General features: G+C 44.2%; 1 protein-coding gene across 4 annotated transcripts in view; it reads left to right on the top strand.

Annotated features, from left to right (window-relative positions):
• The window catches only part of Trim66 (tripartite motif containing 66), a 71,330-nt gene that overhangs the window by 21,937 nt on the left and 31,544 nt on the right, over window positions 1–17,849 (top strand). For all 4 annotated transcript variants that reach the window (XM_070035258.1, XM_070035257.1, XM_070035259.1 and 1 more), the window contains 8 exons: window positions 3,204–3,307; window positions 4,907–5,054; window positions 5,871–6,003; window positions 6,420–6,536; window positions 9,187–9,301; window positions 9,845–9,991; window positions 12,457–12,574; window positions 15,238–16,142. In XM_070035258.1, coding sequence (XP_069891359.1) covers window positions 3,204–3,307; window positions 4,907–5,054; window positions 5,871–6,003; window positions 6,420–6,536; window positions 9,187–9,301; window positions 9,845–9,991; window positions 12,457–12,574; window positions 15,238–16,142 — 1,787 coding nt within the window. The remainder of the gene's footprint in view (window positions 1–3,203; window positions 3,308–4,906; window positions 5,055–5,870; window positions 6,004–6,419; window positions 6,537–9,186; window positions 9,302–9,844; window positions 9,992–12,456; window positions 12,575–15,237; window positions 16,143–17,849) is intronic.

Raw genomic sequence — 17,849 nt, 5'->3', positions numbered from 1 at the left:
AAGGCTAAGGGAGGTAGAGGATGTGTGGTGAGGTCTCGTTTGATCTATTTCAGTTCTTGTTTTTCATCCTGTTAATGATGCTATGTTACTATGATTAATGTCTGGGCATCTGCTCTCAGAGAGTTGGGAGTCTGTGGTATTTCATTTTCAACAATTAGAGTACCATTTTAGTTTTGGAGGTATTTGGGGTAGGGAGGGTACCCCAAGTGATATCACCTGTGGAGAGTATCCTTCTCTGCTCTGGCCATTGTTCTTGACCAGCAGGAAAATACTTGGGAAATTCCAAGTGAAACTCTGTAGTCAAGTTCCATGGCTCTGCAATGACTGGGGGAATTTTTATTTTGGAGAAGGATATTGAACTATGGCTTTATATAGTTAAAGGATTTTGATTTGTCCAGGTTATAACAGTTTTTTTTTCTGGTTGTGGGGCTTGAACTCTGGGCCTGGGCACTGCCCCTCAGCTCTTCAGCTCAAGGCTAGTGCTCTACCACTTGAGCCACAGCACCACTTCCGGCTTTTTCTACTTATGTGGTGCTGAGGAATCGAACCCAGGGCCTTATGCATGCAAGGCAAGCACTCTACCATTGAGCCACCTTCCAACCCCATAAATTTCTTTTTTTTTTTCTTTTTCTTTTTGTCAGTTGTGGGGCTTGAACTCTGGGCCTAAGTGCTGTCCCTCAGTTCTTCAGCTCAAGGCTCGCGCTCTACCACTTGAGCTACAGCGCCACTTCTAGACAATTAGTTTTGACTACATGAAAAGCCACCCTAAATCTTAGAGCTTAAAACAATTAAACTTCATTCAGTTTCTGAATGGCAATCTGGCTACGATTCTCTGGGTAGTTCTATGCTAAGTCTCAGCTTTACTTAGTCCTGTGTCTGCATTAAACTGGAGGGTCACTTGGATGTAGCTGGTTTAGGATGGCCTTGGGGAGGGAGGGGGCCTGAGATGACTGAGGCCTCTATGACTGTGGTATCTGTCACCTTCTAGCAATTAAACCCCAGCTAATATTTTTCACATGGCAATTTGTAGACATCAGAGAGCAAGAGCAAAATCATAAAGCCTTTTGAAGTCAAGGCTCGGGTTTTGTTCATTGTTACTTTTGTTGCATTCTTTTGGTCTCACTGCCAGACTAGATTCAAAAGGTGGAGAGACCTTTTTGATGGTAGGTTTGTGAGAGAATAGATGGAGTGAGAGGAAGAATTTATGGTCATTTTTTTTTCAAAACTCCAACTATTTGATTTTCATCACCAGAGAAATTTATAATGGTGGTTGTTACTTTACATGAAATTCAAAGTCAAATTCATGGAAAACTACATGTTTTCTCTAATTATCTAATTTAACAGTTACAGCATCTCTCTGTCTCTGTCTCTGTCTCTCTCCCTCTCTCTCTTCCTCCCCCTATCTTTCTCTCCTGATGTCTACCTGTCTGCCTGTCTGTCTGTCTCGGTGTTTTTGAGACAGGGCTTGCTATGTGACCCAGGCTGGATTTGAGCTGACCATCTTCCTATTCCAGCCCTTCTAAATACTGGGATTATAGATGTGTACCACCTTTCCTAGGTATCACAGCAATTCTTATTTTCCCTTTCTGCTTTACATAGGATAAAAGGGACACAAGGAATTACTCATTCAAGATCATTGGATAGCCAGGTGTTCTAGTGGTATAAGTCTATAATCCTAACTACTTAAGAGGCTAAGAACTGGTTCAAAGGCAATCCAGGCAGAAAAGTTTCTGAGAACTACCAAAAATGCATAGCTGAAGTGCTAGAGCGATACCACTGAGCAAGAGCTCATAACCCTGAGTTCAAACAGGCAAGCAAATAAAATCACAACAAAAAAGTCACTGGGTATTAACCTTGTATTTGACTTATATTTGTCTGACTAAAAGTCTAGAGCAACTATCATTGAATCATTAACTTTTATATTTCGGAGATGAGCAGAAAAGGTGTGGCAGTTCTGTGGCAATCAGTATCATAGCCAGTCTTTCAGACCAGCCTCATCCCTGAACACAGGTACCTGCCCAACTCAGGAGATTCATTTCCTTATTCCTAGTGGGCCTACTGCTATTAGTGGGTCTGAAGTGACAATCTCATGCTGCCTACGTCACTCAGAAGCTCACTGTGCTAAGGAATGCCAAAGACTGTTGCATTCCTCTGGGGAGAGAAAGTCAAGCTGTCCACAGCTGTACCCAAAATGGACTAGATGGAGGTAGTCCAGCCCCAGGGGCTGACTGGCCAGTACTGACTACACTAAAAAATATCTACTATATGAACATGTTGGGAGACCCTTTCTTTCTCTGAATGGACCCTTCTGGAAGAAGTTCTAGCTTTGAGACCTCTGAAGTAACTGTTCTGGAATAAACAAACTTGTCAGTGGTGGGAGCTGGGCTATCATGGAATGAGGAACTGGGAGCAGCATGAAGGCACCTGCTTGTACCACCAGAAGCGCACAGTAGGCTTGGGCTTGTAGCAGCATGGTTTATGGGGAGGAGAGGAAGGTAGGACCAAAGAAAAGACTGTGAGGAGGCCAGATGGTTTGTACAGCAGGCCTCTGATAGGATACTCACATTCAGTGTATGGTTTTATTTAGTTATTTATATTTTTATTGTTGTTATAAAGATGATGTACAAAGCCAGGCGCCAGTGGCTCACGCCTGTAATCCTAGCTACTCAGGAGGCTGAGATCTGAGGATCATGGTTCAAAGCCAGCCTGGGCAGGAAAGTCTGTGAGACTCTTAGCTCCAATGAACCACCAGAAAACCAGAAGTAGCGCTGTGATTCTAGTGGCAGAGCACTTGCCTTGAGCTGAAGATCTGAGGGACAGCATCCAGGCCCAGAGTTCAAGCCCCATGACAAAAAAAAAAGATGTACAGAGGGAGGGTATACAGTTACATATGTCAGGTAATAAGTACATTTCTTTTTAGACAATGTCACTCCATCCCTTGCTTTCTCCAGTTTTTCTCTCCCATCCCCACCCACAAGTTATATATCTTAACATAGTGTCTAGTGACTGCTGTACTTGTCACCCTTTGTCCCTCCATTTCTGTGCCTTCCCTTACCCTCCCAAAGACAGATAAATGAACAACAGTCTATGAATGTAAAGAATCCTATGGCAAAAGCAAGTATTGCTACATACCTCTGTTTATGTCTTATGTATAATCTGTTCTGTTGTTTTGACTCTTGTCCTTCTCTTCCCTCCCTTCCTAGAGTTCATCTCCTGTCCTGGGTGTAAGCGAGTATATCTTACCAGGGATGTAACTGAACACTTTTTTCTGCAGCACTTTCCTCCTGGGCAACCCAAAATGGCCAGGGTAAGTCAGGACAAAGAAATAAACAGCTGATCCTTTTTGGGGCCCCTGTCTATATAAGTCTCTCCACTTATCACTCCTACTTGTTACTCTTCTATCAGTTTTCCTTGTCATCCATCTATCCCTCTATTCATCCATCCTTTCTTCCTTCCTTCTATTTAGAAGGAAATAAAAATATTTGAATTAAGAAAAGAAATGTAGGGGCTGGGAAGGTGGCTCAGTGGTAGAGCGCTTGCCTTGCATGCCTGAGGCCCCGGGTTCGATTCCTCAGCACCACATAAGCAAAAAGAAAAAAAAGCCAGAAGTGGCACTGTGGCTCAAGTGGTAGAGCGCTAGCCTTGAGCTGAAGAGCTGAGGGACAGCGCCCAGGCCCAGAGTTCAGTCCCCACGACCGGACTCCCCCCCCCAAAAAAAAAGAAAAAAAGAAAAGAAATGTAGTTTTTTTTTCTATTAAGTGAAAATTACATGCTTTCCACCCTGGAAGGTGAATGTGCATTACTTAATTATTAAGCATTGCTTAATTTAGCTAGGTATTTTTCCTTATAATTCTTACTGAAAAATAACAGTAGTGGGCTTTTATGCCCCTTTCTCTCAGGTGAAATTCACATACCATCCTGGATTTAATAGGTTCATTAGTCTTGCCTGTACTTAGCAACTATCATCTTTTGTGCAAGTTTTATATAACTTACTGTCTGATATCTCTTCACTTTCCCACTCTACTAGGGCATTCTTATTATTTACTTCTTCCTATGTCTAATTCTTACTGAATATCTGTTATATGCCAGGGCCCTGTCTGAGGTGATAGGAAGTCAGAATATGAATTCTACTTCTAGAGAATTTGTAGTTTAATTAGTAAAATTCAGAATCCACATCGGTGTGGTGGATGAGTCAGGCACAGGCAGGTGTAGTTTCTCCAAATCTCCTCTTTTGCAGATGGTTCATATCAACCCTGGCATGCTATGTATTCCCAAATGAATGAACATTTAGATAGGAGAGGAACAAATACTCTCAGGCCAGGCAGATCCCAGGTGTGGAAACTTTAAATCTGAAACTCTCAAAGTTGGTCTATATTTGCTCTTTCTTGCCTGTATATGTCACCTTTTTGTATATCTCCACATCTGAAGCTTTTCTCCCCTCTCTGTTTTCCCTCTGTTGTAACTCTTCCCTCCCTTGTCTTCCTGGTGATCATGTTTATCGTTTAATAACCAAGTTAAGTATTACCTTTTGGTGAAAACTTTCCTAGGCTGAAAACCTCCTTTTGGTTCTTAATTACTTGTGACATCTTATATATCACAGCATTATCCACTTAAATGATATCAACCTGCTCAATCTGTATATGCTTTGAGGGCAGATCCTTGGCTTGTTTGAGTATTCAGCTTTAGCATAGGACTTGTGTGAAAGGGCCCTAGGTGGACTCTTCTCATTTAGTCACAAAGGGTGCTTTCCCTCACCAGTACTTCCAGTAGCTTTCTAGTAGCCACACTTTAAAGTCGTGGAGGAACAGCCCTTCAGGGCCCTAGTCTCTGTAGCATTAGCATTTGCAACTTGTAGAGGAAGACACAAGGAGGATATGGTCAATAACAGCCAACTTTCTGCTTTTAGAACTGTTCCGAGTGCAAGGAGAAGAGGGCAGCACACATCCTCTGCACCTACTGTAATCGCTGGCTGTGCAGCTCCTGCACAGAGGAGCACCGGCATGGTCCTGTCCCTGGGGGTCCAGTCTTCTCTCGAGCTCAGAAAGGATCTTCAGGTACAGTTCTCCCTCTCCTTACCTGCCTTGTGCTCTAAAGCACTGTTGAACTCTAAAATCTCTGGAGGATAGCTCTCCAAGCTTATTTCCTAGCTGGAGGAGATAGATAGTTGGAATGGTTTCAGAGCCTTTTGTAAAGGAAGTAAGTCTGCTTAAGAGTCAAAGGAGTGACTCACTCCAGCCTCTCCTTATCAGGATGGGCTATGCAAGTGTGGGTGAGATAGTTCCAGGAGCATAGCATAATCTTGAATCATCATGGAAGCTAGCTGAATTCTTACCTTCCACATTAAGTGACTTAACAGTCTAGAAGAGGACTTACCTCTTTGCCCATCCAGTAATGTCTGTTTTAAATGACAATCTCCTTGACATGTATTTTTCTAAGGCCCTTGAATGGTGGGAGGGGATTTATGTTTGTCAAGCCCACAGGAAACAGAATTTGTCATCCATGTGGTCTCTTCTGGAGCCTAGCAAGGCTGAGTAGCTGGTTTCATCCCCATAACAACAGGATCCTGATGAATGAAGAAGTTTAGGTTAATTTTGGAACATACATGCACAGAAGTAGCAAGCTCCTTCTCACCTCTGACATATGGTAGCATGCTAGTATAATGATATGCTATTTTGGGACAGCTGAACAAATGAGCCAGACTAAGCTAGAATTCCAACTTGTACACCTGGATCCTTCCTGTCCTGCAGGAAGACACTTCTCATTTGCATCCCTTCTCCTGCAGTGTTATTTGAAGACCAAGGGCTGCTCAGTGGACTCTTGAGTGGTCTACATGGGCAGGAGAAGCCTACATTCTCTATTTTCTCTGGCAGGAGTGAATGGTGGTTCTGGGGACTTTGCTTTGTACTGTCCTCTACACACACAGGAAGTGCTCAAGCTCTTCTGTGAGACCTGTGATGTGCTCACATGCCATAGCTGCCTAATGGTGGAACACAAGGAACACAGGTGAGTTGCTTGAAGTGAGTTTGGGAAGGCTCTGAACTACGTACTTGGAGAGTGCTGGGCATCAAGAACCTCTCCTGGAAGCAGAGCAAGGTGGCACATACCGGACTCCAAGCACTTGGGATGCTGAGGCAGGGGGATCATGACTTTGAGGCCAGCCTGGCTACATAATGAGACTCAATCCCAAGGGGGAATATTTCTGTCTCTGCCTCAGCCAATCTGTAGCTCTTTGTTGCAGTTGTGTGACTTCTTGAAAAGACTCAATAGGAAAAGAGTCTGCAGTGCCTTTGACTATCTCCAAATGTAATTTATGTACTCTGGGGGCCTAGCTGAGGCAGTGCAGTGCAAGTAGAATTCTTGCTTGACTTAGGATAGGAATCGTTTTTTTCTCAGCGTTTGCTTTTGTCTCTTCACCCTAGGTGCAGACATGTTGAAGAAGTTCTACAAAACCAGAGGATGCTTCTGGAAAGTGTGACTACCCAGGTGGCACATAAGAAATCCAGTCTACAGACATCAGCAAAGCAAATTGAGGACAGGTAGCTTAGGCAAATGCCTTGCCATTACTGTAAATGTTTTGCTCCCTCACATCCTGAGTTCTAGGACATGTGATTAAGCAGGTGTGAGCAGATGTTCTAGAAGGCCTACAGCATGGCCTAAAGAGGACTCAAGGCCAATGATGGGTCTTCCAGTCACCAGATGGTGACTTGAGGACAAGCTAGTTCAGGTTGAGCCAATGTACATGCCTGTGAACTAGCCAGAACTGAGTGTCTGAGAACAAGGGGGCACAGTACAGGTACAGTTTATTATGAGGCTGTAACAGGTTGCTGGTACTCTGCCTTTGATCACTCCTTTTCCTAGGGTTTTCCATGTAAACCTACAAGTGACATGAAACCATTGGTATTTTATAGAGAAAGAATAGGAACTAGCTGGGCACTGGTGGCTCACACCTGTAATCCTAGCTACTCAGGAGGCTGAGATCTGAGGATCATGGTTCAAAGCCAGCCCAGGCAGGAAAGTCCATGAAACTTTTTTTTTTTTTTGTCGGTCATGGGGCTTGAACTCTGGGCCTGGGCGCTGTCCCTCAGCTCTTCAGCTCAAGGCTAGCGCTCTATCGCGTGAGCCATAGTGCCACTTCCGGTGTTCTAGTGGTTTATTGGAGATAAGAGTCTCACGGACTTTCCTGCTCGGGCTGGCTTTGAACCGCAATCCTCAGATCTCAACCTCCTGAGTAGCTAGGATTACAGGAGTGAACCACCAGCGCCCTGCCCATAAAATTTTTTATCTCCAATTAACTACCAGAAAACCGGAAGTGGTGCTATGGCTCAAGTGGTAGAGAGCTCACCTTGAACTGAAGAGCTAAGGGACAGTGCCCAGGCCCAGAGTTCAAGCCCTACTACCCACCAAAAATAAATAAGTAAATAAAAGAATCGGAACTATAAACACATCATACGGGAGAACAACATTATTTTTTTTTCAATTCTTTAAAAAAATTTTTATTTTTATTTTCTAATTTTTTGCCAGTCCTGGGGCTTGAACTCAGGGCCTGGGCTCTGTCCCTGAGCAGCTTTTTTTTTTTTTTTTTTTGGGGTCCGGTCGTGGGGCCTGAACTCTGGACCTGGGCGCTGTCCCTTAGCTCTTCAGCTCAAGGCTAGCACTCTACCACTTGAGCCACAGCCACTTCCTGCTTTTATCTTTTTGTTTATGTGGTGCTGAGGAATCGAACCCAGGGCCTCATGCATGCAAAGCAAGCACTCTACCACTGAGCCACCTTTCCAGCTCCCTGAGCAGCTTTTACTCAAGGCAGTGCTCTACCACGTGGGTCACAGCTCTACTTCTAGCTTTTTTTGTGTAGTTTATTGGTGATAAGAGTCTTATAGACTTTCCTGCCCTGGCTGGCTTCAAACCACAGTCCTCAGATCTCAGCATCCTGAGTAGCTAGGATTATAGGTATGAACCTCCGGGATCTGGCTTCAATTCTTGTAATAGTTTCAGTAAGGGCTTTCTCTATTTTACTGATGAGGAGGCCAAGGTTCAGAGTATAGATAATTTAGATAACATAGCTAATAACATAACTGAGCTAGTTTGTAAGCTAGGTCTGTGGAGACTTCAAGATTTCAAAGTCTTTCTTTTTAAAATAGCTTTATTGAAACATAATTTTTATATGCATAAAATCAACATTTTAAGAATGCATAGCTGAGCACCAGTGGCTCACACCTGTAATCCTAGTTAGCTGAGATCTGAGGATCATGGTTTGAAACCAGCCTGGGCAGGAAAGTCTGTGAGACTCTTTTCTCCAATAAACTACATAGAACAAGCCAGAAGTAGAGTTGTGGCTCAAGTGGTATAGAAGCTACCACAGAGAAGCTCAGGAACAGAGCCCGTGCCCTGAGTTCAAGCCCCAAGACTAGCAAAAAAAAAAAATCATAATTCTTTGGTCTTTTGGTACGACAGAGAATTGTGAAATTGGTTATATAATTATTGTCTACTCTTAAAACATTTCATCTCCCCTCAAAAGAGGCCCCATATACATTGTCACTCTTTTCCCCCTTCCACCACCTATGGTCCTCAGAAACCACTAGTCTTTTTTTCTGTTTCCCTCTGCTATTTTTACCTTTTGACCCTTTTTTGGGAACATCCTCCTTTTTTTTTTTTTTTTGGTCCATCATCGGACTTGGACTCTGGGCCTGGGTGCTGTCCCTCAGCTCTTCAGCTCAAGGCTAGGGCTCTACCATTTGAGCCACAGCGCCACTTTCGGCTTTTTCTGTTTATGTGGCTAAGGAATGGAACCCAGGGACTCATATATGCAAGGCAAGCATTTTACCACAGAGCCACCTTCCTAGCCCCACATCCTCCTTTTTAAGAGAGTAAATGACATGAAATCATACACCTAACTCTTTGTTTGGCCTTTCATACTGTGTCAGTTGGTAAGCTCTTCTGGGTTGCCCTGGATGTGGACTTCAGGCTTACCTAGAAAATCCAAGTTGAACTTTGAGCCATTGAGCCATTGTCCCACTCAGATCAGGGGGACTAAGTTATAAAGGGTGGTGATGGAGGAAATTTTCTTTCCTTTGTCTGGAATCTGCTGGATCCTGATCTTAGCAGGAAGCTTTCAAATTGTTGGCTGTCTCTCAGTTCTCAGGGGTCATGAGGGAAGGGCTCATTGTATTTTGTCCCATTTGTTTACAGGATTTTTGAAGTGAAGCATCAGCACAGAAAGGTGGAAAACCAGATCAAAATGGCCAAGATGGTTCTAATGAATGAACTGAACAAACAGGCCAATGGACTCATAGAGGAGTTGGAGGTACATGTGGCTAGATGGATTAGTTCTCTGCTTTCACTGGGACAGAAGCCAGGCACACATAAAATTAGTCCCAGGGCCAGAAGCAGCATAGCTAGAATTTAGATATTCGGTTTCCACAGCTATCTGCTTTTTTTTTTTTTAACTTAATATTTCCATTCTGATTTTGGGAGGGTTAATGGTTAGAAACTCAATTCATACTCTTATCACTGCAATGACCCTTAGGCAAGTGCCATTCTCAACAGAGCAGATTTTTAGTCACAAAACACCCCACCTTCTCCAATAGGTTATGCCTAAGAGATGTAGGCATTCACTTATTTCTCCATTCCTTGTCCATTCTATATTTGCACTACAGTTTCTCCACCACCTCTCCCTCCTTTTTACATCTGTCAGAAGACCATGGCAGCACTCTGTCCTGCTGTCTGGCACTCAGGGGTGCAGTCTCATCTGATTCCATCAGTGTTCTTGCTGATACAGACAAGACCGTCCGACTTTCCAACGTCCGTGAACAGGATTAGGTACTCTGTCTTCTGTCTCTGTGCATAGGGCATCACTAATGAAAGAAAACAGAAGCTGGAACAGCAGTTACAGAGCATAATGGTTCTCAACCGTCAATTTGAACATGTGCAGAATTTCATCAATTGGGCTGTTTGCAGCAAGACAAGTGTCCCTTTCCTTTTCAGCAAAGAGCTGGTAAGATAAACCACCCCTCAGCCTGCTCTTAAAGCAGATTAGAACATTGCCTGTGTCACAGAGGCAGTGAGTTTGTCCTGGGAGGTGCCTTTTTTTTTTGAGGAGTAAGATAGCAACTCCATCCATCCTTCATACTCAATCACTGCTTCTGGGTTAGTAAGTAAACATCATCTTTTATCAAATCCTGTAATACAAAAAACCAGGTTTTGAAATGGTCCTGTCCTCTTCCAGGTAACTCAGCTGGAAATAATGGTTCTTTGTTTAAATCATGGATTTGGATAATAGCCTGAACATAAGTAGTATACAGACATACTATAGAGTTACTGATGTTTAAGTGGAGGCCTAAGAGGAAAGGAGGAATTAGAAAAAGATTTTAAAATGTTGTGCTTATGAAGAAGATGATGCCAGGGAGAAGGAGAGAGAATTTTGAGAGGGGTTTCATAGGGTCTGTATTTTTGAATGTATTGAATCTAAGATGCCTTTGGACATCCAAAAGGAGAGAACCAAAAGCCAGTTTGATGGATTGTTCTGGAAGTTAGAAGAAAAGTCAAGGCTGGAGATAGAGAAGTAGGAGACAGGGATATTGTGTGAAGGAAGAAGAAAGTAAATCTGGAACCTAGGGACTATAATCAATTCTACACAGACAGAGGAAATAAATGAGTGAAAAGAATGACAAACAACAATCAGAGGTTAGAGAAGTGAAGAGTGTAAGACACAGAAATTTAAGTGGTCAGTTTTATCTATGCTGTGTGGGTGTAAGAGGATGAATAGTAAAGAGAAACTGAGATCTGGGAATCAGAAAGTCCCTGTTAGTCCTTTGAAAGAAGTTCCTGCAAAGTAGAAGAGTCAGAAACCAGAATAAGGAAACTGAGATGGGAGGTGAGGAAATGGAGATAAGGAAATTAAGTAGCTCGGGAAGGAAGCAGAGTTGGGAAAATGCTTTTTTTAAGTTTGGAGAACATTAATGTATAGGGAAGTTGACAACAGAGAAGACATGAATGGTGGAGTGAGCATATAGAAAATACAGGAGAAGGTGGGATTACAGTGAACTAGTTGACTTCAAAGGAGATTCCTTTCTTCTGAGATCAAAGGAAAGAAAGTAGCTGTATAATATAGTTCACTTTAGAGGAAGGATAGAATACATGTTTTCTTCTGATCTTTTTTTTCCTCTGTGAAGTAAAAGGTGATAATAGGAAGGTTAGGTATTGGTTGAGTAGTGCTGAAGTGAAGATTTTAAATAGTCACTAAAGGGGCTGGGAAGGTGGCTCAGTGGTAGAGCGCTTGCCTTGCATGCATGAGGCCCTGGGTTCGATTCCTCAGCACCACATAAGCAAAAAGAAAAAAGCCGGAAGTGGTGCTGTGGCTCAAGTGGTAGAAGGCTAGCCTTGGGCTGAAGAGCTGAGGGACAGCACCCAGGCCCAGAGTTCAGGCCCCACGACCGGACCCCCCCCCAAAAAAATAATAGTAAAATAAATAGTCACTAAAGATAGTGAAAGAAGAGGATAAGGTCTGACGGTGCCTCTGTAATTAATGATCATTTATGTGACCATAGATAAAATGGCTTTATTTTTCATTTTAATTTCATTTTTTTGCCAGTTGTGGGGCTTGAATTCAGGGGCTAGGCACTGTTCCCTGAGCTCTTTCGCTCTACAACTAGTGCTCTACAACTTTGAACCACAGCACCACTTCTGGTTTTTTGGTGGTTAATGAGTCTCCTGGACTTTCCTGGCTGGCCTCGCTTTGAAAGGCAATCTTTAGATATTTGCTTCCTGAGTAGCTAGGGTTATAGTATGTGCCACCAATGCTTGGCATAAAATAGCTTTAGAATGACTGGACCTACCTAAGGTTAGGTGTTAGTGATGGGGAGAGAGTCCATTGAGGCTGAAGAGCATGCTCTGAAAGAGGGAGCGCTAACTGTGATCAGAGACTAGGTTGTTGAACTTCAAGGTCTCACAGGTAAAATGGCAAAAGTGATAATGTTAAAGAAATCAGGAAAGAAAGAACCAAGATGTTGCTTGAGGACATTAGTCAACTAGATGATGGCAGGGTAGAAGTTGGACACCACTTCCCCATATCCTGGGTAAATAGGAGTAGTGATGGAAATAGGTGATGGGCTTCAAGGAGGAAGATGGCAACTCAGTAGGATGGAAGGGTTTTACAGCTGGTGGAGGGAATAGCTACAGGGGCCTATAGATGCATTCTTGCCTTGATGGCAGAATGAATGTCCTGAGGAAGAATTCCAAATCACATGAGGTCTGGGGAAGCTGAGAGTGTAGGGATTCCAGAAGCATTCAAAACAGGAAGGGGGTTAGTTGGGAGGGCATGAAGATACTAAGGGACAAGGAAAGGAGAATATAAGGATGAGCATAACCTAAAGATCCATGACTTTGAGCCCTTCAATTTGTCCAAAGAGTGAGGGAGAAGGCATTGTCATTCAGGCACAAGATGCCCAAATCTGTTGTCAGATTGTATTTCAGATGCAGCGATTGTTGGAGACAAGTTGTAATACAGATCCTGGGTCTCCTTGGAGTATCAGATTCACATGGGAGCCGAACTTCTGGACCAAGCAGCTGGCTTCCCTTGGTAAGCCAGGACCATTTTGTGAAATTTAATCTAATTGACAAGAATAAATGTAGGCAATCTAATGTTTAGAAGGTGAACTGGGTAGGTTAGCATATACCAAAAGAAAGCATTTTTGAGACTGCCAATGGTGATGGGGTCATTCAGCAAAACGTGTGTGTGTGTGTGTGTGTGTGTGTGTGTGTGTCTGTGTGTGTGTGTGTGTGTGTGTGTGTGTGTGTGTGTGTGTGTGTGTGTAGGCTAAATAACATTGGCAATATAAGACTTTGAAACACCACTGCTTAAAATCTGAATTTCTCGTTCTCTATGAATGTTTCCCCTGTTACCTTGGTTTCATTGCTAGAGAAGAGACAAGACAGTGGCCCTGCTCTCCAGAATGCTGTATGGCAGTGCAGGTGAACGTGTGTATATAGCCTCACAGAGTATATGTGTGTGGATACAAGCAGGGGCATCTCAGAATACTGAGATTTGTATGCTTGTATTACACACACATCCTTTGGGGTTGAGATGAAAGAAGATAATCCATGACCTTGTATATTTTTCTTCCATGCTTCAGAAATTTTTTGGCATAAAATCTTTAGGCAGAATATAGAGAATTTGAAGTTGTGTTTGTGTTGACAGGTTAATGGGCTTCTTAAATTAATTACCCAACCGCTGCCTTCATTTTAGGTTGTTAATTTCATTGAAAGTTTCTTGAACTTGGCAAAGCGATAAATAATATTAGATTTACTTTTTGCTTCCCTCTCTCCTTTCATTTAATTTAGCGGATCTTTGGTAGGCACTTGCAATAGGTTGTGGCCTGTGCTGGGCACTAAAGGACAAAAAGTGAATCAAGGGGCTGGGAAGGTGGCTCAGTGGTAGAGCGCTTGCCTTGCATGCCTGAGGCCTTGGGTTTGATTCCTCAGCACCACATAAGCAAAAAGAAAAAAGCCAGAAGTGGCGCTGTGGCTCAAGTGGTAGAAGGCTAGCCTTGAGCTGAAGAGCTGAGGGACAGTGCCCAGGCCCAGAGTTCAGGCCCCATGACCGGACCCCCCCCCCACAAAAAAAAAAGTGAATCAAAAATATTGTCTGGTGCTAGTGGCTCATGTCTATAATCCTAATTACTGAGGAGACTGAAATCTCAGGATCATGGTTCAAAGCCAGCCTGGGCATGAAGATTCTATCTTCCATTAACCACCAAAAAATGCCCCCTCAAAAACAAAAAAACCAAACCAGAAGTGGAGTTGTGGCTCGCTCAAGTAGTAGAATACCAGCTTTGAGTGATAAAGCCAAGGGAGAATATGCCCAGGCCTCAGTTTAAGCCCAGTATCTGCACATGTTCTCTGTCCTTAAGGGTCTTAGACTTCTTTTTTTTTTTTTCCTTGTTGGTTGTGGGGCTTGAACTCTGGGCTTGGGTTCTGTCCCTCAGCTCTTCAGCTCAAGGCTAGTGCTCTACCACTTGAGCTACAATGCCACTTCTGGTTTTCCGGTGGTTTATTGGAGATAAGAGTCTTACGGACTTTCCTGCCTGGGCTGGCTTTGAACTGTGATCTTCAGATCTCAGCAGCCTGAGTAGCTAGGATTACAGGTGTGTGCCACCGGTGCCTGGCTGACTTAGTCTTCTTGTAAGCAAGCAGTGAGTTACTCAGGTGCCAGTAGCTTATGCATATAGTCCTTGTACTCAGAAGGCTGAGATCTGAAGATTGTGGTTTGAAGCCAGCTTGGAAAGGAAAGTCCATGAGACTCTTATCTCCAATAAATTACCCAGAAAAAGCCAGAAGTGGCACTATGGTTCAAGGTAGAGTTCAGGAGGAAAAGAGTAAAAAAAAAGAATCTCAGGGACAATCCCAGGCCCTGAGTTCAAGCCCCAGGACTGATACTCAAAAAAAAAAAAAAAAAAAAAAAAGGTTGAAGGAGTTGGCTGACGAATAGATATAATCTACTCATGGAGTCCAGAGACTTCAGAGGGCAATGCTGGTGCCAGGCACTGACCTGGCATGGGAGCTTCCTTAACTTCTTCCATATGATTTACCTAACACACGGTTACCCAGACTTGTATCTGGAGACTTTGTCCCAGGAATGACTCTGTACTCTTTTTTTTTTTTTTTTTTTGGGTCGGTCGGGGGGCCTGAACTCTGGGCCTGGGCACTGTCTCTCAGCTCAAGGCTAGCACTGTACCACTTGAGCCACAGCGCCACTTTTGGCTTTTTTCTTTTTGCTTATGTGGTGCTGAGGAATCGAACTCAGGGCCTTAGGCATACAAGGCAAGCGCTCTACCACTGAGCCACCTTCCCAGCCCCCAACTCTGTACTCTTTACTACTTTCTAGCATGTTCCCTCCCAACCCTCAATGCTCATTCTGTCAGAGTCTTAAAAAAATAAAGCGTTAAAAAAATAAAGAGGAATGGGTGCTATGTGAAGAAGCCCTGGTTTGCCTGTGGGATAGAAATAGTCAGGCCTAAGCCAATCCCTCAAATATCCCCAGCCATCAAAGCAGGACTATACAGGTGCTATTACTGTCAGCATTTTAGATGGAGTCTTAGAGATCACAGGTTGGATTTTCTTAATCTCTATGCCTGATACAGATTTGTTGAATGGTGTCCTTTGGTCCTAGAAGCAAGAAGTAGTGGGAGTGAGGAGTACAATTGTACATAATCTTGAGAACATTTCTATCCTCTGAATTTCCAGGTTGCATAACTGCTGAAGGTGGACAACTGTCCCGCACAGATACCACTGCTTATGGGGGCTTACAGGGGCCTCCATCCTTTTATCCAAGCCACCGGTCCCCAGTGGCTCAGCAAGAGGCTCTCAGTCATCCCTCACACAAGTTTCAACCTTCAGCACTATGCTCCTCATCTGTATGCTGCTCCCACTGTTCCCCAGTCTCGTCTTCTCTCAAAAGCCAGGTCCCCCCACCCAGTATCCATCCGGCCCACAGTTTTAGGCAGCCCTCTGAGATGATGCCTCACCAGCTAGGGTCATTGCAGTGCCCGACTGTGCTACCCAGGGAGAAGGAACTAGCCTGTAGTCCTCATCCTCCCAAGCTGATGCAGCCCTGGCTAGAAACCCAGCCCTCTGCAGAGCAAGAGAGCACACCCCAGAGGCCAGGGCAGCACCTGACTTCACAGCCAGTGTGCATCGTTCCCCCACAGGACATTCAGCAAGCAGCCCATGCCCAGCCCACCTTACAGGCACCCTCCATCCAAGTCCAGTTTGGCCACCACCAGAAGCTGAAGCTCAGTCATTTTCAGCAACAGCCACAGCAGCAGCTGCCACCTCCGCCACCTCCACCTCCCCCACCCCCACAGCAGCCACCCCCACCTCTGCCTCCATCCCAACATCTGGCTTCTGGTCAGCACGAGAACCCTCCTGGGCCTGCCTGTTCCCAGAATGTTGATATAATGCACCACAAGTTTGAGCTGGAGGAGATGCAGAAGGACTTGGAGCTTCTCCTGCAGGCTCAGCAGCCCAGCCTGCAGTTGAGTCAGACCAAATCACCTCAGCATCTTCAGCAAACCATTGTGGGGCAGATCAACTACATTGTGAGGCAGCCAGCACCTGTCCAGTCCCAGAGTCAGGAGGACACCCTACAGGTGAGCTGCCATGGACTAGGATGTTCAGGGAACACTGTCTCCTTGGTTATAGAGTGGTACATGAAACAGCTTATTCATCTTAGGGTGGTCTTGAGCTGAACCTTCACATTTCAGAACTACCATAGATTCAACTCCTAGCTCAGCAAAGCTACAAAGAACATAGTATTAATCCTAACATAGATCTGAGTTCTGTAATCAGTACTCTCCAGAGTGGCCTAGCTTGGCCCTGTCCATAGCAAGCACTTTCTGAGCTGTGTTGGACTCCTGCCAGTGCCATGGCAAAAAAAGGTTGACTCTTTATCTTTGTAACATCCCAGACTCCTTGCTGGAACTTAGAAGTTTCATACAGTGAGGGAATTGGGGGAGAGTATGTATTAGATCCTAATAGGCATCACTTTTTTCACACTGCACCAGGGGTAAACTTAATTTTTGTTTCTAAAAGCCTCATCTCAGAAGACTACAAGGACACCAAGTCACATACAGCAAAGTTTATTGTCAGCAAGCTCATAGGCTGACCCTCTGGGCAAGGACCGCACTTGTCCTTGAGCGAGGGGGTTTATATGGCTAGGGGACTGGGGAAGGAGAATTTCACTAAGGGCAGGGAGTACTCTGCAGTCTGGTTTGTATGTGAAGTTGGTGAGGTGTGTGAGAGTGGGGCATTTTGTTGTGGCAGGGCTAAGGTTTATGGTTGCAGCTGCCATTGTCACCTGATGAGGCCTGAGTCAGCTAATTTTAGGGAAGGGCCTATGTCACTGGATTTCAGGAAAGGCCACACTTTACAGCAGGGCCTATGATAGTGGAGTGGCTCCTAAGGCAGAGGAGGTTAGGCTAACAATTTCAAGTCTACTAAGGTAGGCATTTTATATGTACAAATTATTTCATCAGCAACATTGTTTGGTCAACATTACCATGTATAAGTAATGGGGGTTAGAGTGGTCAGGCAGTTTGCCCAGGGATCATACAGTGCTGAAAAGGAGAGCTGAGACCTGGATCCACTTCTGCTGACTTTTTTTTTTTTGTCGTGGGGCCTGAACTCTGGGCTTGGGCACTGTCCTTGTGCTCTTCAGCTCAAGGCGAGCACTCTACCACTTGAGCCACAGCACCACTTCCAGTTTTCTAGCGGTTTATTGAAGATAAGAGTCTCACGAACGTTCCTGCCCAGGCTGGCTTTGAACCGCGATCCTCAGATCTCAGCCTCCTGAGTAGCTAGGATTCCAGGCGTGAGCCACCGGCGCCCAGCTTCTGCTGACTTTTTTTTTGTAACACCACAGAAAAGAGGCCTCAGTCTTTCCTTATTGGATATTGTCTCACTTTTACTTTTTGGTTATACTGGGGTTTGAATTCAGGTCCTTGCACTTGCTTGACAGGCCCTTTACTACTTGAGCTATACCTCTAGCCTTCCTTAGGGAAAAATTGGATGCTATTCCTGTTTTCTCTATTGAAAAAGCACGGTTTGTACCTCTGGAGTATTTGTTGCTTTCCACCTCTTCATTGTTAGATCCTGCTTTTCTCTTTTTCCTGATCTACCCCTTCTCATTTTTTCCGCAGTATTGTCTTTTTTAAATCTATAATTACAGTTACATCTTCAAAGACAGTTTTTGATCCCTAAAAATGATAAAGCTTCACATCTGTGCTTTATAATTGGCAACTTCAGATAATGCTTCAAATGTTGTTCCCTGAGGCTTAGTTCTTTTGAGAGGGGGTGTA

This window comes from Dipodomys merriami, unplaced genomic scaffold (assembly GCF_024711535.1).
Source record: "Dipodomys merriami isolate MVZ:Mamm:240054 unplaced genomic scaffold, mDipMer1.0.p SCAF_25, whole genome shotgun sequence".
Classification (NCBI taxonomy): Eukaryota; Metazoa; Chordata; class Mammalia; order Rodentia; family Heteromyidae; genus Dipodomys; species Dipodomys merriami.
This window is presented reverse-complemented; position numbering and strand designations above follow the sequence as displayed.